The sequence below is a fragment of the Acartia tonsa genome, chromosome 11 (assembly GCF_053477335.1).
Source record: "Acartia tonsa isolate MP-2025a chromosome 11, ASM5347733v1, whole genome shotgun sequence".
Taxonomy (NCBI): Eukaryota; Metazoa; Arthropoda; class Copepoda; order Calanoida; family Acartiidae; genus Acartia; species Acartia tonsa.
This window is the reverse complement of record NC_137270.1, coordinates 23044374-23066613: the sequence shown is the minus strand read 5'-3', so window position 1 is coordinate 23066613 and position 22240 is coordinate 23044374. Positions and strand designations below refer to the sequence as shown.

At 34.1% G+C, this 22240-nt stretch overlaps 1 protein-coding gene across 1 annotated transcript in view; it reads right to left on the bottom strand.

Annotated features, from left to right (window-relative positions):
* Positions 1–1738: 1738 nt before the first annotated feature.
* Positions 1739–22240, bottom strand: part of LOC145331402 (uncharacterized) — a 29330-nt gene continuing 8828 nt past the window's right edge. Inside the window, exons 6-20 of the mRNA XM_080176032.1 lie at positions 21822–21935; positions 20882–20960; positions 18087–18132; positions 14819–14880; positions 13202–13242; positions 12537–12596; positions 11894–11937; positions 11678–11735; positions 11425–11500; positions 10827–10858; positions 6837–6911; positions 6082–6137; positions 5089–5133; positions 4658–4717; positions 1739–2232 (exon numbers count right to left, since the gene is read on the bottom strand). Coding sequence (XP_080032158.1) covers positions 2148–2232; positions 4658–4717; positions 5089–5133; positions 6082–6137; positions 6837–6911; positions 10827–10858; positions 11425–11500; positions 11678–11735; positions 11894–11937; positions 12537–12596; positions 13202–13242; positions 14819–14880; positions 18087–18132; positions 20882–20960; positions 21822–21935 — 933 coding nt within the window. The 3' untranslated portion in view covers positions 1739–2147. The remainder of the gene's footprint in view (positions 2233–4657; positions 4718–5088; positions 5134–6081; positions 6138–6836; positions 6912–10826; positions 10859–11424; positions 11501–11677; positions 11736–11893; positions 11938–12536; positions 12597–13201; positions 13243–14818; positions 14881–18086; positions 18133–20881; positions 20961–21821; positions 21936–22240) is intronic.

Here is a 22240-nt window from a genome sequence, read left to right as displayed (position 1 = left end):
CGAGATTTTAAGCTACAGATAAAACTACCTTACTTCTTTATATAAAAGGATTGTAAATTTACTTTTTTACTTGAACACCTTAAATGAAAATCTGATCTCCTTCTAATGAGTAGGATATAAATAGAACATGGACAAGACATGACAATTTAAAGTATATTGCTAATTAAAATCATACATTCCTTGAAAATTAATTCACAATTAATGTATTTTTTCTAGCTTGACAAAAATAAATGAATTGCTTTTTAATATACTTCTTAAGCTTAAGATTTCGTTGTCCGCCGAACCGATTTGGCTCTACTATTCAGGGAATATATCTACTGGTCCTGTGGTGGTTTGTAAGCTATTTTCTTAAGGGTCGGGTAACCAAACCTACCACCACCCCCCCAAAAAAAAAAATCCCCTCCCCAATTTTTTCTTTTTTCTTTTTGTACAAGAAAATAAATAAGGGGGATAAAAGAACCCCTTCTAAACCACAGTGCCACGGTTGAAGCGAAGCTCCTAGAGACTCAGTGTGAAACAGCTAGTACATATTTAAAGCATAAATAAAAAAAATGGACAAAATTAAAATTTATTTTTTTTAAAAAGAATACATACATTTAAAAAATCAATATATACATAAAATGAATTATAAGGTATTTATTTTTATTTTAGTTTTATCAAAAGGATTAGGTATGAAATAATTTTTACTTCATTAAAAACTTTTTAAGGTATTTCATTAAAAAATATTGTAATATAAAAAAGTTCCCATTTTAAAGATTAATCAAGGCAGTTGATAAAATGCATTATTTTTTCATTGGCAATCTAACTTTGGTTTGCAATTACACTTTGGTTAAAAAAAAAATCATTTTTAAAAATTTTCCTTTTTATAATACATTTTTATTTATCTAAATTACTGACCTAATAGAAATTTGGTTCATATTTCACACAAAAATATCTTAACAAAGCTTTTTATAGTGACTACAAACAATTAAAATGAATACTGGCCTGCCATTGGTAATTTAGTCTGAGTATCGACATATTATTGGTCATTTGGATTGTATGACGTCACTTTTATAGGCACTATAAACAGCTTCTATCGTAACATACTAAAAACATGGAAATAAAATTAAGAATTAAATTTTTATCTACAAAAAATATTTAATTTTGATTTATTTCATAAAGAAAAAAAAGATGATAGACTTTGAATTTCCGTACATTTTATTTACCGCTAAAACGAACCAATCACGTGCAGACTTTGACAAGACGCAATTTGATTGGTCTATTTTGACAAGGGTGCTTGTGATTGGTCCATTTTAAGGGCAAACACAGAAATCCGGTAAATCAAAGTTATATCAACAAAAAGTTTAAAATATCAGTAGTTTAAAATTAAATAACACACATTTTTATCCATTATATACATATTATGATATTTCTATCATTTTTAAGTATTAAAGCAGACTTTCATAATTAACCCTGTTGTATTTTCATTAATATTTTCAGAAATAGATTTATTATACTTTTTATTACACATAAAAAAAGATAATACGTAGAAAAAATATCTCAATACCGACTGTGAATTTCTAATGAATTTTTTTTTTAATTTAATCTTTGAATAATATATATATTAATATGTATTACTATCGGCTACACCCATATAAACCTCTAAAATTGTGGGACGGGGGAAGATTCAAACCCTCAGTTTAAAGTTAGTTTTCAACAGAAAAATATGGGTAGGGGAGGGATGGGGGGGGGGGTGTACACAGGGGTGATCTTTTTTAAAGGTTGGAATTACCCTCCCCCAGAATAGTTATAAACTTTCCCAGGACGCATAAGAAGCTACATTGTAAAGTAGAACCATTTCGGAAAATGCTTAGACAGACAGACAGCCTATTATTATCATTTCGAAATTAAATATTTTCTGTCCCCCCAGTCTTGATCATACATGTACATATACAATTTCATAATTATGAATAACTAGCGGCTACGCCCCTGGGAGCATCTAGAAGAAGGGGGGAGAGAAGCAACCCCACCCCCAAGTTTGAAATTTAGTTTCACAGAAAAAAAATAAAAAATGGGGGAGGGGTGATTTCTTTCAGCGATTAGATAGATTCTTCAGTAAAGCGGACACACAGTCAACATACATCATGTTACTCTTATTTGGAAATTAATTATTTTCTTGAGCTATGTTTTCTGTCCCTCCTGTCTCGATCATACATGTCCTCGTTTGAATCTCTGTGCACTGTATATTCAACCCTAAAATGTAAAAACATATTTCAGGAACAGATTTGAATCATGGAAAGAAAACGAAGTTGCGGGTTTAGTCGTATTTTCACAGTGGCTTATCTCCTATTTCTAGCCCCTGCGGGGCATATTTTCTAACAATGCGGGGCAATCATTAACATTTACTTAACCTAACCTAACATAAACTTTCAATAGCTACTCTGAAAATACAATGAAACCCGCAACTTCGTTTTCTTTTCATGACCCACAGATTTTTTTTTTCATAATCAACCTATTACATGAAGTAAAAGGACGTCTCTCTATCTGTGAATGTGCCTGTGTACTAAACGTACTTCTTTACAATGCAGTTTCTCATAGGTCCTTAGAAGATTTATAACTATTATGGAGGGGGGCATTAGCATCTAGAAAGTATTTTTTTTTTACTTTTTCATTGCAAAACTAAAATTATAAATGGAGGGACACCCTATAGTTCTATTAGATAAAGAAGCAATGTTGTTTTGCCTGAAGCTAAACATCTGGATATAAATTGTTTGTACTTTTTAGGAAGCCTTAACAAATGTTTTAGACTATTTTTTGCCCTCGCCCTCCCTTCTGAAGAGGCGTAGGGCAAAGTATTAGGGTGTTTGACCATTCGTCTGTCCGGATGAAGCAATATTTAACCGCTAGACCGATTTGCCCCTAAGGAATATACCTATTGAACATTTACAGGATTTAAGCTATTTTCTTATGGGTGTATACATACTACCCATCTCTCCCTTAAAGAAGAAGATAAAAATACGGCTGTTGATATTGCTGTTTTCCAACTGTAGTCTTTGATAATGCTTTCGAAATAAATTTTGTATTAGGGGAATTAGTTTTAAGAAAAAAATATAGATTTTTCAACACCACCGAACTTCCATTTGCTATTTAAAAAAAAATATTTGACAAAAAAGTATATGTATATTCTTAATACACAACAACTTGTTTAAAACATTTTTAAAACGTTTAAGAGTTTGATGAAGCATAACATTTTAGCATTACAAACATTTACACATATCAGAATTTAAATGGACGCTCTATAGTTCTGGCTTGTTTCATTAAATGAAAATAATTTAAAAATCAACAAGAACTTAAAGCTTTTTATAGTGCCAATAATGGTTCCAGGACAAACGCAGGAGTATTAAAATATTAATTTAATTAATTATTTCTATACAGGTTAGGTTAGGTTAAGATATAAATGTACAAATAAGCCCCTCGCAGGGGTTAGGCATTTAAAAAACCAATAAGATGGTCTAAAATAGGTTAGGTTAGGTGAAATATCCACTCCGACGTTTTGGACTCCTGCTTTTGTCCTAGGGCTCCAATAATACATGACGTCATACTGGCCTGCCATTAAAATGTATACTAGCCTGTCAATGGTGATTTAGTCAGTGTATTGGCTTATCATCGTTTATTTGTATTGTATTAAGTCATTTTTTAAAGGCACTATAAAGAGCTCTCAAAAATTTCTACTAAGAAAAACCAAGGATTGGTTTCTGCTCTTAGTGCATTCACTCATACATTATCCCTATATTTGAAAGTGCTATGCATTAGGGTGGCTCATTATGAAACACCTGCCATAGGATAGTGTAATAGTTGAATTGTTTCTGCGATAATTCCAGGTCAGATATGTGTGTCCGTAATCTTAATCCTAATTTTAGAGTGCCTTTGCTACATTGCAATGATGAAAAAGGGTAATTCAAGATGGTTTTAGTACACTCACTCCAGAAAAACTTTAATTGTATCCTTCATCCTCCTGACAACCCTTCTAACAACAATTCAGTGGAGTTTACAAGTTTTTGTCAGGGGAGTGTAGGGTGTAGAAATAGGAAGTGCAAGCTTTCCCAATTTTAATTTTAAGTGGGGCATTCACAACACTCTACACCACCTTCTTATGATTATATCATAAAAAATTCTACTAATCCAATTATACCGAGGGGGTTTAAAGGGAAAATCTTGAAAAACGAAGTCAAAACTCAGGAGTGTTCTTTTCAAGTAGTTTGCAAAGTTTTTTGAAGACATGCATTTTTACTTTCATAAACAGTTAAACATTCAAACATACTGTCAATCAATAGATTATTACAACAAGACAGTTTTATATTGGATTAACAGTTAGAACTTTATAGCTTACTTTTCTTATGATTCGTATTTTCTGCATTAGAAGAATGAATACAAAATTACATTTCTATAAATATAAAAGGAAGGAAAAACAACTTTGTAAGTTAAAACTCATTTAAAGAAATATCAACCAGGCTTCTGATCAAATTATTTCACTCTAAACTAACTTTAATTTAAAAAAAAAAAACTAATTTTATACTAGAAATTTGGAATAAAATTGTGATTAATTGATTTTTTTGCGCGCGAAAACGCGGCATTAGAAATTGATTGACTGATTTAGTTGGGATGCAGTTTAGTTTACCTTTGATCCATAGATGATCTATCTAACCTCAAGGAGGATGTAGAGTTACGGCTCAGGCTTCTAAATAGATTAATAAGTGGATAAATTTCTGGATGGACTAAAAATAAAACAAAGATCACAACATCCGTAATAGCGAAGCTCTACAATCAGAAGGAAGGACAAAAAACACTTGTAGAGTGATAGTCATAGAACTTAATAAACAGAACATTAATTTGCTAAAAAAAAATTACACATAAATTTTCTGCAAAATGGAATAAAAAAAGCATACATTGATGTCATAAAATACGTTTAAATCCTTCTCTTTTTTAGATGTTTCCTGTTCCACTTCACCTCTCATCCCTCCTTTTTAGACGTATTTTTATGACGTCACACATGACGCTTTCCATCGCCTCCTATCAAATTATTTAAGTATATATGTAACTTTTCTGTACCTTGAATTTCTTTTTCTTTCTTTCTTTTCATTCTCTTCGTCCACACTAAAATAAAAAATCAGAATTCCTAGTGCAATTTTATTGGAAAGATGCGATAAAGCTCATGCTTGTTATTTAGCTTAATCAGGAACATAAGACCTGGATTCTGACAAACCAACTTTATTACTCCCCCCCCCCCTCCGCATTACCCATTTCCCTTTATTTACACCACAAGACAAGTTTAACGCCAACATTTTGAAAATTGTTTGCTGAATCACGGCCCCTGAGTTTGATAAACTTAAAAAAAAAGAATCATTTTGTCAAAATAATATCCCTTTTAATTTTCTATAACAGTTGCATTTCTAATCTTTTTCTGTAAAAGATGAAATGCTTTTGGTACCCAAAAAGTTTGAGTATAAGGGGCTTTTCGTTGTATTTTCACAGTAACTTTTCTCCTTTCTTGGGGCTCTAACCCTGCGGGGCAATCACCTAACCTAACCTAAAAAAAGTAAAAACCTACCACAGGCTACTGTGAAAATACGACGAACGCCCTTACGAGGCGATGTCACGAAAGGAACTATACCCAAAAGTTTTTCCACTATTGGCAACCCCCCCCCCCCCCCCCCAAATATTTGATAACATTAAACAGCATATTTTTAGAGAGAAAATAGCGGAGGCTAGGTGCGCAACATATGTTTGAGGCGATAGAAAATTACATTCCAAGGTAAAACTATAAAATATAGAATCTTTTATTAAGATGGCCCTAGGACAAAGGCATGAGTGACAAAGGTCGAAGGGAGCACTCAACCTAACCTAATATATTTCAAACAATATTAAAGTTTTTTTAAATGCCTAACCCTCCAGGTGGCCTATTTGTATATATTCATATCTTAACCTAACCTAACCTAACTTGTTTAGATATACTAAATAAATTAAATATTATAGACACTCCTGCGTTTGTCCAATCTGAAGTTTGTCATTTCTGCGTTTGTCCTAGAACCCTAAAGATGTAACCTGTAGGGAAGACTCAGCATAACTTCAGATCTGTACATCTTGCCGCGGGAATCTCTCTGAAACAAAGATGACAACATCCATAAGTAGGGATTATATAATTAATTTCATCAAAATAGAAATAGCGAACTAACGGACGTCCAAGCTTATGGGGTAAGGGGAAGTCAACCCTTCTAAATAGAATTTGTTTTAAAAAAGGCACTACTACAGGCTGCTGCCTAGTGCACAATTTGTTAAAATAGGCACTGCTACAGGCTGCTTTCTAGTGCTACAGCCTACCTAAAAAAAGGGGTATGAGATTTTTTGTTTTTTGGGGGTTATGGATGTTCCACCCCCCAAAAAATAGCCTATAACCACCATTGGACCATCTTAAGGGATAGACGGACGGACAGACAGACATCAAGCTACTTTTTATTATATATGTTCTTTTTTTAAAACAGTCAACTACATATCTTGAATAGTAGCCGATTAAAATCATTGTTCATTGCCGACAAATTTCAAACGTTGCAACGTTTTTGTTAATTAAAGATAACGAGACTTGTTCCCCCCCCCCATGCCTGTGGTTTCCTAACCCACGGGGGCTATCCAACCACTGTGACCTAAATAATAAACACACAAAAAAAAACTAAACCCTTTCCCCCTTTATTTTCATTTTTTAAAAGGTGGGGTTATCAGTTCTCAACAGAATGCTTTATTTGAAAGCATCTATAACAACTTTCATATTTGTTATAGAAGATTTTTAACATAACATAACATACCATGGATGAAGACTTTTTCAGATCGATCTTTTTGTTTCTCGCCTCCTCATTTTCCTCCAGTTCGTGTTGCCATCTTAACAGTAGGATTATTTAAACATATGAAAAAAAACACAGATTGTCTCAATCAGTAGCGTGCACAGGATTTTGTCAGGGGGGTGACAACAGGGTATAGTACAGACAACAAGAGGGGTTGTAAAAAGGGTGAGGGTGAGAAACTCAACCTTCTAAGTCTCCACCCTCTTAAATGATCAAAGAACTGAAAAGTAAAAAACGTTCTTTTACTATAATTTTGTGCCTTTTTTACTTGACACTCGCCTCGGTTGTTTTAGTGGAATATATTATGAGGGTGTAGTGGGCATGGAGGAATGTAGGAAGTGAACAACACCTAGAGAGGTGTATACAACTCCTATAATCTTGCAAATGGGTAGAATATACGTCCTTCCTGCACGCCTCTGGTCTCAATAGTGATAATTTTGACCAATTCAAATAAGCATTAAAATGGTTCCATCGGGATTCCTCCCACACAGGATTCCTCCCACTGAATTCCTCCCACGGGATTCCTCCCAAACGGGATACCTCCCACACGGGATTCCTCCCACACGGGATCCCTCCCACGGGATTCCTCCCACACGGGATCCCTCCCACGGGATTCCTCCCAAACAGGATACCTCCCACGGTATTCCTCCCACACGGGATCCCTCCCACGGGATTCCTCCCAAACTGGATACCTCCCACGGTATTCCTCCCACACGGGATCCCTCCCATGGAATTCCTCCCACACGGGATCCCTCCCACGGTATTCCTCCCAAACGGGATACCTCCCACGGTATTCCTCCCACACGGGATCCCTCCCACGGAATTCCTCCCACACGGGATCCCTCCCACAGTATTCCTCCCAAACGGGATACCTCCCACGGAATTCCTCCCACACGGGATCCCTCCCACGGAATTCCTCCCACACGGGATACCTCCCACGGTATTCCTCCCACACGGGATCCCTCCCACGGGATTCCTCCCAAACGGGATACCTCCCACGGTATTCCTCCCACACGGGATCCCTCCCACGGAATTCCTCCCACTCGGGATACCTCCCAGGGTATTCCTCCCACACGGGATACCTCCCACGGGATTCCTCCCAAACGGGATACCTCCCACGGAATTCCTCCCACACGCAATCCCTCCCACAGGATTCCTCCCAAACAGGATACCTCCCACGGTATTTCTCCCACACGGGTTCCCTCCCATGGTATTCCTCCCACACGGGACTTCTCCTAAAAATGTTTAAATTTTTTCCAATTTTCAATTTTTCAGGGTGGGGTGTCCTTCCAAACCCCAAAAATTCTTTCTCAAATTTTTTTTTTCATTTAAAGATTTTTGGGGGTGGATAACCTTCCACACCCCCCTAAAAAATTTTTTTTTTCAAATTTTTTTTTTCCATTTTCAATTTTTATGCAATTTTTTTGATTATTTTTAAATTTTTGGGGGTGGGGTGACCTTCCACACCCCCCTAAAAATTTTTTTATCTTTCATGTTTAAATTTTTGGGGTTGGGGTGACCTCCCACACCTCCATAAATTTTTTTTTCTTTCATTTTCAAATTTTTTGGGTTTAAGTGACCTCCCACACTTCCATAAAAAATTGTTTCAAATTTTTTTTTTCTCATTTTCGGGGTGGGATGAACTTCCACACCCCCCTAAAAATTTTTTTTTCCAATTTTTTTTCTTTTTCCATTTTCAATTTTTCGGGGGTAAGGTGACCTTCCACCCCCCCTAAAAAAAATTTTTAAAATTTTTTTTCTTTTCTGGATTTAAAATTTTTTGGGGTGGGGTGACCTCCAACAATCCCCTAAAATTTTTTTTTCAAATTTTTTTTTTCATTTTAAAATTTTGTTAAGGGTTGGGTGACCTCCCACACCCCCCAAAAAAATTTTTTTTTTCAAATTTTTTTTTTCATTTTAAAATTTTCGGGGGTAGGCTGACCTTCCACACCCCCCTAAAAATTTTTCTTTCCTCCATTTTAAATTTTAAACTTTTCAGGGGGATGGGGTAACCTCCCACATTCCCCTGAAAAATTTTTCAATTTTCATATTTTTTGCCATTTAAAATTTTTTTTATTATTTGAAAAAAAAAGTTAAGGGGGTGTTGGAGGTCACCCCACCCCAAAAAATTTTAAATCCAGAAAAGAAAAAAAAATTTGAAAAAATAATTTTTAGGGGGGTGTGGAAGGTCACCTTACCCCGAAAATAAAACAAATAAAAAATTGAAAAAATTTGTTTATGGAAATGTGGGAGGTCACTTCAACCCCAAAAATTTGAAAATAACAGAAAAAGAAATTTTTAGGGGGATGTGGAAAGTCACCCCAAAATTTAAAAATGAAAAGAAAAAAAAATTTAAATAAAATTTTGTTTGGGGGTGTGGGAGGCTACCCCACCCTCAACAAAATTGAAAATGGAAAAAAAAAAAAATTTGAATTTTTTTTTTTTAGGGGGGTGTGGAAGGTCATCTCACCCCCTAAAATCTTAAAATGAAAAAAAAAAAAATTTGAAAAAAATTTTTTAAGGAGGTGTGGGAGGTCACCTCAACCCCAAAAATTTGAAAATGAAAAAAAAAATTTGAAAATTTTTTTTTTTACGGGGGTGTGGAAAGTCACCCCACCCTGAAAAATAGAAAATGGGAAAAAATTGAAACATTTATAGAAGGAGTCCCATGTGGGAGGAATAACATGGGAGGGAACCCATGTGGGAGGAATACCGTGGGAGGTATCCTGTTTGGGAGGAATCCTGTGTGGAAGGTCACCCCACCCCCAAAAATTAAAAAAAAAAAAAAATTGAATAAAAATTTTTTTGGGGGTGTTCGAGGTCACCCCACCCTCAACAAAATTAAAAATGGAAAGAAAAAAAAAATTTGAAAAAATTTTTTTTAGGGGGGTGTGGAAGGTTATCTCACCCCCAAAAATCTTAAAATGAAAAAAAAAAAATTTTGGGGGGGTGTGGAAGGTCACCCCCCCTCCCCGAAAATTTTAAAATGAAAAAAAAAAGATTTTCAAATTTTTTTGTACGGGGGTGTGGAAGGACACCCCACCCTGAAAAATTGAAAATTGGAAAAAATTCCGTGGGAGGTATCCCGTGTGGGAGGAATCCCGTGGGAGGTATCCGGTGTGGGAGGAATACCGTGGGAGGTATCCCGTGTGGGAGGAATTCCGTGGGAGGGATCCCGTGTGGGAGGAATACCGTGGGAGGTATCCCGTTTGGGAGGAATCCCGTGGGAGGGATCCAGTGTGGGAGGAATACCGTGGGAGGGATCCCGTGTGGGAGGAATACCTTGGGAGGGATCCCGTGTGGGAGAAATTCTGTGGGAGGGATCCTGTGTGGGAGGAATACTGTGGTAGGTATCTCGTTTGGGAGGAATCCCATGGGAGGGATCCCGTGTGGGAGGAATACCGTGGGAGGTATCCCGTTTGGGAGAATTCCCGTGGGAGGGATCCCGTGTGGGAGGAATTCCGTGGGAGGGATCCCGTGTGGGAGGAATACCGTGGGAGGTATCCCGTTTGGGAGGAATCCCGTGGGAGGGATCCCGTGTGGGAGGAATACCGTGGGAGGTATCCCGTTTGGGAGGAATCCCGTGGGAGGGATCCCGGTTGGGAGGAATCCCGTGTGGGAGGAGTCCCGTGTGGGAGGAATACCGTGGGAGGGATCCCGTTGGGAGGAATCCAGTGGGAGGAATCCCGTGGGGAGGAATCCCGTGACTACCATTAAAATTACTATATTATTTCTTATGCTTTTATCCTCGTATGGCTGTATGTCCGTTAAACATGTTTTGATGGAAACGTGAATCATTAAGCTGTTGTTAAGGGTAGATGTATGATTTTGTTTTTAGAAATTAACTTCTCTATATCTCGTATTTTTGGTTTCATGTTGATAAACCTTATGTAACAGACATCCTCTGTCAATACAGTTCAAAGTTGATCTTATGTAGGTAAATAATCTTTTCCTGATGGTGTCTTGGATCTGTTTCACTGAGTCTCCTAAATAGATAATATAATTTATTTTGTATAGAAAGATGGTTTTCAGCAAAATATTGATTTATAAAAAAACAAGGATGACAGACACAAATTTTCAGGTGACATAAAATGAAATAGGAAGACAGCGAATATCCGAAAATCACGAAACCTTTACAGAATGTTAGCTTTCTACCTTAAAGAAGAGCAGATATAATTATATTAAAAACAAATGTACAAACTAAGTCAAAATGAAAGTTTGTTAATCAGCAGATAAACTCTTGACAAAATAAATGGACAGAAACGACATATAGATAAACTAAAAGACTATAGACCTCTAGGGGCATTAACATGGGGGGGGGGGGGGGGTGGAGACGACGTCCAATACTTTAAATCTTTTTAAAGAGAAAAAAATAAAGTACAATATTTTTTTAGGGCGATTTCCTAAATTAGCTATGAACCTTTCCAGGACCTATTAGAAGCTAAAATATAAAAGGAAACCATAACCGTTTCACGGTTAGCAAGATCTTTCGGGACAGACAAACGGACACAGATCCTATTACTTTTATATAAGGATTGACAGATGAACTTACCGGGGATGTCAAAAGATTCATTTGAAGAAAAGCAAGGTTTGTTTACAAACAAGAAGTTTGGAGTTTCCGAGGCTGCCTAAAATAACATTTATTTTAGTTTTATATCATTTATATCTAGACTGATCCTCGTTCTAACTTTAAATAGAACTTTGAATGTAATTTTACTCTATTTTAATATTCGTTTGTACGTCTTGTTTGTTGAACTTAGCTTCTGTGGATGTTGTCCTCCTTTTGTATAGAATTAATGTGTTACCTTTACGCCTCGCTTTTTCTTTTTCTTCAAAGTGTCTGTAAAATTGTCAATTTTTTGCCTAAAAAAGTTATCTGTGCTTTACTTTTTATAGTTAAAGCAGTACAAAGTCTCCAACAAATTTAATATTGATTTTAAAAATATTGAATATTAATAGTACATATTTGTTTTTTAAACTGTAGTTTTTAAAAACAATTATTCTAATTATAAACTTTGTACCTAATTCCATGTTCCTTCTTTGATTTCTTTTTCTTCTTTCCCTCCTAAAAAATAAAAGTTTAATGAAAATTCTGTTTTGAAACTGATGTTGTATTATTTTCATATTTTTAAAAATTATAGTTGACCCTAGCCTCCAAAGAAGGACAATGACTGTCAGTAAACAGCTTAAAACCACTCCAGGACGGTTACATATCTTTCAGAAAGAAACAAATGATTCGGAGAAGCAATTCGCGAGCTCTTAAGCTTCAGTCAAATGTACTTTCTACTTTATATTGTTGGATGAAATTAGCATAAAGTATGAAGACACAGAGAATGGGTGCTTCGATTCGAATTGATGTTCAGGATTTTTTTAAACAAACTTTCTGAAACTTGCTATTGAATCCACGAAACACTCTCTTTTACTTTGAAATAAATGCAAAATAAGTATAGGGTGCTGTTTTTAAGTGTTTTTGTATCTATATGCCTAACCCCAATGGTGGGCCTTAACCCTGCAGGGCTAATCGGAACCTAAAAAAACATAACCTAATCAAATGTAAAAAGAACTAACAGTCGAGAACCGGTCCCCCTAAAAATAATCGGGGGGGGGGGGGGAGGGTTGGTTTGCTCGACTATGCACCTTAAGGGAAAGCACCAAAATATTTACCTTGTAAGAAATGATTCCTGTGACCTCTTCATCGTCGCTAATAATAAATCCCCGTCCTCCCTGAACAAATGAAATAATCGTTCTATTATTTTTAAACACATAGATATTTTTCTGTATATTTGACATATGGACATCCTCAGGAAGGGAGGTGACATTGGACTGGAAATTGATACCCAAAAATGTTTTGTACGCAACGTGTTTGTTGGCTCAAAACTTTAGATACTTTTTGATTTGTTGGTTACAAACATGCAGTGTCCAAACATTTCAACCAACAATTGTAATCTACAGAAGGGATAATTTTGTTTAGGTATCATTATGTTTATCATAAATTTCTTTTAAAAATCTTTGTTACAGTCATATTTTCTCTGGAGATTTTTTACTGGATATAATTTTCCACAAGGATGAGAATTATATAAACTTTCCAAGCACTATTAATCAAGACGGAAAACGAGCTTTTATATTAAATTCATAAAATGTCTTTAGACCTTCAGAGCGCCCTAAGTTATATACTAGATGTTCTTGGTAATGTGTCTATTTTAAATATGATCTAAAAATTACATCCAAATTCATGGCTTTACAGATTAACGAACAGATTGACGATTATAAAAAGTAAATTATAGAGTGGATTGGCTCCAAAATGAAATGAAACAAAGGTTTGTACTCACCTCCGATGTGAAAATCATAAATGTCTTCTTCTTTGTTTTATCTAAGGAAATATAAAATAATTAGTAAAAATATATATTGTTTTCTGTTAGATCTCTTTATATAAGGGATGGGAAAATGGACAATATTTTGGGGTGCTAAAATTACATCGCAGTTGATAGAAATTATTTTTTTACTTTTTACCACCCAATAAAGATTAAATTATACCCTCTAAAGTTTAAAAGAAAACTAATTTTAATGATAACTAGATTAGTATTCTTGAAAACTAATGCCTTTATAGCGGATAGATTTTCAATTACTGCATAGAACGACTGAGGTTATTTTCTAATGCTTTTGCCGAAAAAAGTAAAACCGATAAAAAGTTAATTACGCTAAAGAAAGAAACAAACATAATACTACTTTGTTAGGGCGTTGCTACCAAAGATTTAATTAGAAAATACCTAAATTGACCTAATCATGCAAAAAATCTTAGCCTACAAGAGGCCTGTATTACAAAAGACCTAATCCAAAACGACACCCATAAATGCTAACCTAACAAAGCCTAACCCCTGCAGAACCTTCGACAGATAGCCATTTATAGTATAATGCCTGTGTTTGGATTACTTTGGATGGCATTGTTGTTTTACATTTTTTTTACATAAAATGTCAAAATGTTTCGTTTGAAAAATGAAAACAAAGTAGAATGATGTAACTCAGAACAATAGCTGAAGGCAAAATGTCTGACATCTGTTATCATTAAAGTTTTCCAGAAAATGCTTTCTTTCTCAAATTTTCTATTAGAGAGGGAGGGGGCATTGGACTTTAAATTACACCCGTAAAGTAATCTTATTTAGAAATTCAAAAGTACCATAATTATAGTTCATTGATATATCCCTGTATAATTTACTTATATGTATGTCAATTTTGAACAAAATAACATTAAAGTTAGATTTTTGGAAGATATGTTAAACCTGCTGATATTTTTTTGTGAAGAATGTACCATAGTACCTACTGGTAACATGCACATGGTTTTGTCTACCCCCAATTAATCAAAATTAAGGGAGGTGTAACTTTTGAAGGTGTAGGCACTTTCAAGGTGGTTTTGGGGGGTGTATCGTGGTGGTGTAAACTTTTTATAGGTGGTTATAGGGGGTTGTAGATACTTTAAGGTGGTTTTCAGAGGTGTATCGTGGTGGTAAAGACACTTTAAAGGTGGTTTTAAGGGGGGTGTAGGCACTTTAAAGTTTGTTATAGGGGGTGTATCGTGGGGGTGTAGACTTTTTAAAGGTGTTTTTAGAGGGGTGTAGACACTTTAAGGTGTTTTTAAGGGGTGTATCGTGTTGGTGTAGACTCTTCAAAGGTGTTTTTTTTGGGGTGTAGACTCTTTAAAAGTGGTTTTAGAGGGGTGTAGAGAATTTAGGGTGGTGTATCGGTGGGGGGGGGGGGTGTACACACTTGTCAAGGGGGTTTAGTAAGTTATCAACCCTTCTTAATTTTCACAGTAGCTTTTGATAGGTTAGGTAAATGTTAAAGATTACACCGCATGGTTAGGAATTTAGCCCCGCAAGAAAAGCTTCTGTGAAAATACGATAAAACCCGCTACTTCGTTTTCTTCCCATGATCCAAATCTTTAAATATACCTGAGTGCCTTCCATCCAAGGAAACGTTGGATCCAAGTTTATTCTTGCTGTTCCGGAATTTTCTAAACAAGTATTTAGAATCAGATAGATAGACAAGAGTCATGAAGTAAGTCAAGATAGATAGATGGATTTTTAAGAATAACACATATTAGTATTAGATAGAAAATTGATGATGGTTTATGGATGGTTTGGATATTAAATTTATTTTTGCAGATATAACCTATTACATTTTTTAAAAAGTTTTTAAATGATACTCGGGATACTTCGGCCAAAAGTTTTCTTTTATAGGCACTATAAAAAAACTTTTTATTTTCTTGTTTCAAAATATTTCAGATAGATAAACGATCATATCGTTAATTATAAGAAGATAGACTTATAGATAGATTTATTAATCCAGGTTTGATTCTTGATGACATATTCTTACTAATTCAAAATTTTAAATTGGTTTATATCATCAAATTTTACCGAATGTGAGCTGTCCATCAACAGTGAAGACAAATGAAGTTATGTACTTGACTTTTTATTTACATAATCAACATAAATAATGCAATAAGTTGTACTATTTAGTATGTATCTACGCCCCAATTATCTAGAGGCTCTGTATTCAAGGGGCAGAGAGAGGCTAGTAGAATAGCTAAAAACCATCGCAATATTTCAGCCTGAAAATCAAATTGCCTAAAACCATTACAGGCTAGATGAAAAAGAGAACCCTATGGTTCATTAGTTATTGAGATATTAAGCTTTAGACAAAAAAAAACTTTAATACTTTATAGATATGACAGATTTTTTTTCTTGAATTGTCTTGAATCCAACAGATCTATAGTACAAATGTATACAGACAACTACCTCCCTTTCTTTTTCAATGACCTTTTTTGACTGCTTCTAAATTATTTTCTGCTACTTGGTTTTGTTAATATAATCGACACCATTGGTTGATTTACAATGATCCAATAGAAAGGTTGCACAAGGTTGATGCGATGGAGAGATAGAGTTATTTCACCCTCTCTCCCATTAGTGTTTTACTCTAATGTCAATCCAATAACATACACCATGATTATTAATTTCATAAAATTTGTAAACTCATGTAACTGACATAAAAATTGTTAATGTGCAAAACTTAAAATTGCATATAACATGTCAAGGAGTTTCTGTAGTGTATATGAAAAATTATGACCACCAGGGCATAAAAAAAACAATGTTAATAAATGTTAAAAGTGGGCAGCTTAGCCTTTTGTGCTTCGGCCGGCTGGTAAATATTTTGTAATTTTTCAAACTATAAAGTTACGGGTATTTTTAAATGCACATATGATTGAATTGTACCATCGATTTCAAACTTTGCAGGATGATTCCTCTAACAATTAGGTATCAGAAAGTACGTACGTCCGTCTAAAACATATTCTTAATTTACTTTCCTTGTAAGTTATCCTATTATTATAATTTTTGGAATACTGATTCCTTTTACTGTGGATAATTATCAAGTGCTATTTCAGCCAAATATTCGTCTACCAAAATTTATACGAAACAGTATTTTTCTCTCCAAATGCTATATCCTTGTCTTCTAGCACGGTCAACAATCATCATATCCTTGAAGTCATTTGCGAAAAATTAATGGTAAACTCTTCGACAAGAAAATATTCAGATTAGCATTTACTCTAATAAAGTGATACTTGCAGCTGTCTTACCGCCCATCCAATCCTCTACTACATCCCTTACCCTTTTACTGGATGAACGAACTGACCAATAAGTGATGTATGAGGTCCACATTAGCAAACTAAATTCACGAGAAATTTTCCCATGTCAATATATCCATCCAACTACCCGCGACCGTGGCTCAACACGTAGCGCATCCGCTCGTCGTCGGGAAGGTGATAGGTTCGAATCTCGGGCCGACACCGCGTCATAACTAAAGACGTTAAAAATGGTTCCTACTGCTGCTATGTCAGATGCGCGACATAAATAGTTAGAGTAGGGGGAATGCCTTGGCCCAAAACAGGCGCAACTCGTTACCATGCACAGTTGGGACTTCTCAGACAAAGGTCGTGCATCACAGAGAGTTGGTTGTCTGATGGATGTTACTTAGCCTAATATCCTTGGGTGTTTGGACAGAGAAGGGTGCGTTAGTCATCCTTAGTTCTCCTGGATTGCTGGACCAGGACCTGGACAGTACATCAAGTCGATAAGTTCCGGTACTGCAATCCCGCCCGTACGAGGTAATCTAGGTAATATCCATCCAACTTTTATATTTATATTCATAAGTAATTATTCAATTGCGTTACCAACTCAGTAATACTAGAATAGTAATTCTAGTGCTAACGCAAATTTCAGGCAAATTCACTCCTATGACAAATAAAAATAATAAAAATTATGGCAACAAATAAGAGCCATGGACTTAAAAATAACACCAGGCAAGTTAGTGCAAAATAGTTTATGATAAAACCAAATGTTCATTTCAAAGAATATTACTATCCCTTTAAAAAAAATTCAGACATGTAGATGAAATTATAATGATTATTGCTGAAATCTTATTATTTCCAAGAATTGTCAAGACTTTACTTGAATTCTTTGCTTCATTAGAAATTAGGAAATCAACAAATTGTGAGCTTTTAATTTTCAACAGTGAAAACCTTACTAACAACTGAAGCACGAGGTTAATCATGACTTATTAATTGACTAACTAATGTCTTTCCCTCTAGGCTCTAATGTTTGTCAATAAAAAATGCATTTCAATTTAATATAATTCGAGATTGGGGTTTCTGGATTATGCCTAATTGCTACAGGAATACTCGTGAAAGTTATGAAATCGACAGACTCAAAGTAAATTCAAAGCCTTTGGAATTTTGTTGTAACAGCGAAAAGTGTCATGTGCAACATCATAAAAATACTTCTGTTATTTATATCTTTTTTTAGGGGTTTCCTTTCCCACTTCTCCTCTCAACCTTCCTTTTTAGACATATTTTTATGACATTCCACATGACATTGTCCAGTGTCCAGATTTTTTAGTTAATATTGTCTGACATGAATAAAGAATGTTAGGTCATGGAAAGATTATGAAGTAGCAGAATTCATCGAATTTTCACAGTAGCTTTTGAAAGGTTATTAAGGTTAGGTTAGGATAAATATTATTGATTGCCCCGCAGGGTTAGAAATATGCCCAAAAGGGCTAGAGTCCCCCGCAAGGACTAGAAACAGGAGAAAAGCCACTGTGAAACCCGCAACTTGGTTCTCTTTCCTCGATCCAGAATATTAATATTGATAATGATATATTTACCTGTCCAGAGTACCAGTAAAGTTCTGTAGCATAGTTGTACCTCCATCTAGAAAAAATAGTTTTTTTTTGTGATTTCTCTAAAAAATACCTTCCGCAAAATATCTATATACCTTCCCGGGACCTATGAGAAGCTACCCTGTAAAGGAGAACCCGATCGATTCAGCAGTTACCGAGATCCTTCAGTACAGACACATAGACAAACACACATAGGATGTATATACTACTATAATATGCTAAATTATCACCAGTAAGATATCTTTCCCACATAGTGCATAAAGAGCACAGACCCCCCCCCCTTATTTAAAAAAAAAGTATATGGATGCGTAATATATTAACAGAACTAAAGTAAGAAAGAAACTTATGGAAAACTTCATTTTTTCAAAATAAGCTAAGGAAAAAGTTTTTTTTAATACTTAACAATGATTTTTTTAGGGAAAAAGCTTTGCAAATCTTTTGATTGTTCGGGAGAAAATCCCTCCTCCCTAAAGATACACCAATTTTAAAAATACTAACCATCTAAAAACTTTGATTGGCATGTAACACAAAATTTGAATTTTTCCAGCATTCAAATAATAAATAGATGTTCTGAATTTGCAAATTAAAATATGTTTTTATGCTTTCTTGTATAAAATTATACAATTATTAAAAAACTTGTTCTTTCTCATTTAGAGGATTCCTAATGTGATTTAGTCCCAATGGTATGACACAACTGTAATACACTGTAGAAGTAGGAATTTAATTGTGATTTTCTTCTTTTAATATCTTTACAAATTTATCCTTTGTGCTAAACCTAATTTTTTACTTCACGCTTCGATTCTCGAAAAATTTTACAAAACCTTTTTTTTTCGTTTTCATAATTGCTGAATTTTTTTATGATTGTTTTGTGCTTTGTAATTTACTTTTCCTGCTAGATGGGTGATTCATTATTTTTATGTATTTTTTTAATTTTAATTTTAAGAAAGTTTTTAACATTGAAACCCAGGAATCGGATAAGACAATTGAGATATATTGGTGTACATTCCATATGATAATAAACAAAATTACCCTTTTTGTCTTTTGTAAATTAGAATTTAGGTTGTAAAATTCAATACTTCTTTAAGTTAGAAACCAACAATCAAAATCTAATGGAAGAATCCAAAGTTTTTTAGGCAACGAATAAGATGATTTGGTTTTTAAACTTTGGGTACTAGTGTTATTTACAGTCTAATATCCTCTCTCTTCCTACTTAAATCCAATTGGGTCCAGCCAAAATTACACAAATAAACAAACAGCTGGACATCTTTTTATATTACTAAGATTTTTTACAGCTCAGCTATTCAATAAGATTATGTTCGTTTGTAGTTTTTGATTTTATTTTACCTCCATTTTATCTGTAACTGTATAAAAAAAACCACAGTGATCTACCTCAACTGCAGATTAAATGTATTGGTCGCTATTATTTCATATTTTGTCATAAAACCTTTACGAATAATTATCTAAATATTCATTTTTAGATCGTAATATTTTTTCCTAAATGTATATCAAATTAATATTTAAATTTTTTTTATAATCAAATACTTTGTTGATATCTAAAACACAGTAATAAACATAGGTTTAATTGCCTAAAAACCATGTATGTTCAGCCGGTAAACATAGTTTTTTTTAAATAAATTATACCAATACTCACCCAACTTTACTTGATTCAAAATTTCTAATAAAATAATTCAATAATCTAAGATTACTCAGAAAAAATACATCCTACATTTAAAAGAAAAATGCTATTACGCTTACTCATAATTATTTATTTAATGAATAATAATCTCATAATTTTTTAATCAAAATGATTGTAATTATGACCAAAAGTGTCATTTAAGAAATTTCTTTAAAAATATTTGTTTTATGGTTGAGTAAGAGCAAGTTGTCTTAAATTTTTAATTTTTTGGGGGGATTTTATTTTAATTCTATTGTACTGTAATATTTCAAACATAAAATATAAACAGTGAAGCAATTTAAAGTGGCTATAAATAAATGACGTCATACAATACAAATGACCAATGATAGGCCAATACTTAGACTAAATTACCATGCAATGGCAGGATACATTAAAATTGACCTAAAGAAGGTCAGCATAACGACATTTTTTAAAGGCACTGAAAAAGAAAATGAATATACCATATAACAAGCAAACAAAACAATATAGTTGGTCTTGATATACTGGATCACTTTTATAGACCAAAACGTTCGAGTCAAATTTGCCAAATGTACCTCGTAGCGCTGGAAAGTTGTTAGGTATGACGTCCTAAAAATATGTCTAAAAAGTAGGGATAAGAGGAGAAGTGGGAAAGGAAACCCATAAAATACAGATGGATAATACACATATTTTATTACGTCACAAATGACACTTTCCAGCGCTTCTATATCTGCCTACATTAGGCAATTAATTTTAAAATAATTTTTAACTAATGCTAAAGTGAATTAAATGTAGTGGACAGACCTATATCATGATAAGCTACGACCCCATTAAATAATAAATGTATTTAAATGTGCCTATTGTGTAATAAATCTCAATTAACCTATAAAACCATTGTATTTTTGAATCCTTTCCCGCAAATGCATATATAGGAAAGGAATATTGTAATTAACCTAGCCAAATCTGTAGATAGAAAAATTTATTGTCAAAAGCATAGATCAATATACATGTAAATAAAACTCTCTGTTGTTGTTGAATTAGAAGCAAAGCCTCTCTACAATATAAACTCAAAGAACGTCCGTCGTATCAAAGGCTTACTTCCAACACACTAGAAAAACATAAATACCGTGTCCATTTTGATGGTGGCTGTTTTTTGAGAGACGGCTGAGGACTGAACTAAATGTTCTTCGCAGTGAATTTACCCGCTGAAATAAAAATAATATGTCAATATTTATCAACTTTTGTACAACTAAAAAAACATAAACCTACCAAGAACCTATACATATAAAGCTTTCCTAAAAAAAATCAATCAGACAACTAGTTTGCGAGATTTTATTAAACATAAAGAAATTAAAAATTGCGTTTATTCTAAAGTTCCCAATCGACGAAAAAAAATATAAGGAGACTTCAACGTTCGACAAACAGACATCGTTTTATATAAGGTTACATAGAAAGGTTGTCTTGGGATATTAATTTATCACATCACATTAAAGACAGCTTTCCGCGGATATTTAAAACCGGTTTTAATAGTTCCGAGGGGCCGAAAGCCCTAGCTAACAAAACTAGTATTAATTCTATGATTTTCATTATGATTTTCGTGGAAAATTGTCTGTAATACGATGCTATACATTATTTGTATGGATGAGAACGTAACCGGTTCTAATCCTTCGGTTTGGAAGTCATACTGGTAAACAGTTTCCCCAATTAACCAAAGCAGTTAGGAAACTTTAAGTTAGGTATTTTAATGACATATTAAGTATTATAGAAGGTCATTAGGCTTTGGAAAAGAATTTCCAGTATGACTTTAAAGCCGATTAATATCCGCTGGACTAGAACCAATTCTTTAAATTAATCTATAGCATCGTACTTTGAAGAATTTTTCACGAATTTTAAAATCTAATTAATAAAATTGATTCCAGTTATGTTAGTTGGAATTATTCTTGTTATTTATCGTTTTAATATCCGCAGAGAGCTGTCTATAATACGATGCGATAAATAACTACACGCCAATTATCACAACGACATATTCAGTAAATGTAATTTATGCAGAATAAATGTAAACTTACACTATGCTCTCCCGAGACCTCGGAACTTTTTTCAGAATTTTTGAGCGACAACTCTTCTTCATCATCGACGTACTCGCTGTCAAATTCATCAGCTGACTGAATCACCAGGTCGTCCTAAAATATGAAATAGAATCAATATATAATTCAGGGATCTAAAGGATAAGACAATAGATGACGAAATTCATGTACATCCCTACTTTTGATGCCTCTTCTGTGGATTAAAATTAGTGGTTGAAACGTTTAAATACTCAACTTGATGAAACAACTAATCAAAATCTACTAAGTAAAGCCAACGAATAAGAAAACGTTATTATAAAAATCTTGGGGACTAGTGTAATAAACAGCCCATTATCCCTTCTATCTGATTTAATCACTTGGATATTATGACAAGGGAAAATTTTGTCGTCAATTTAGGTTGC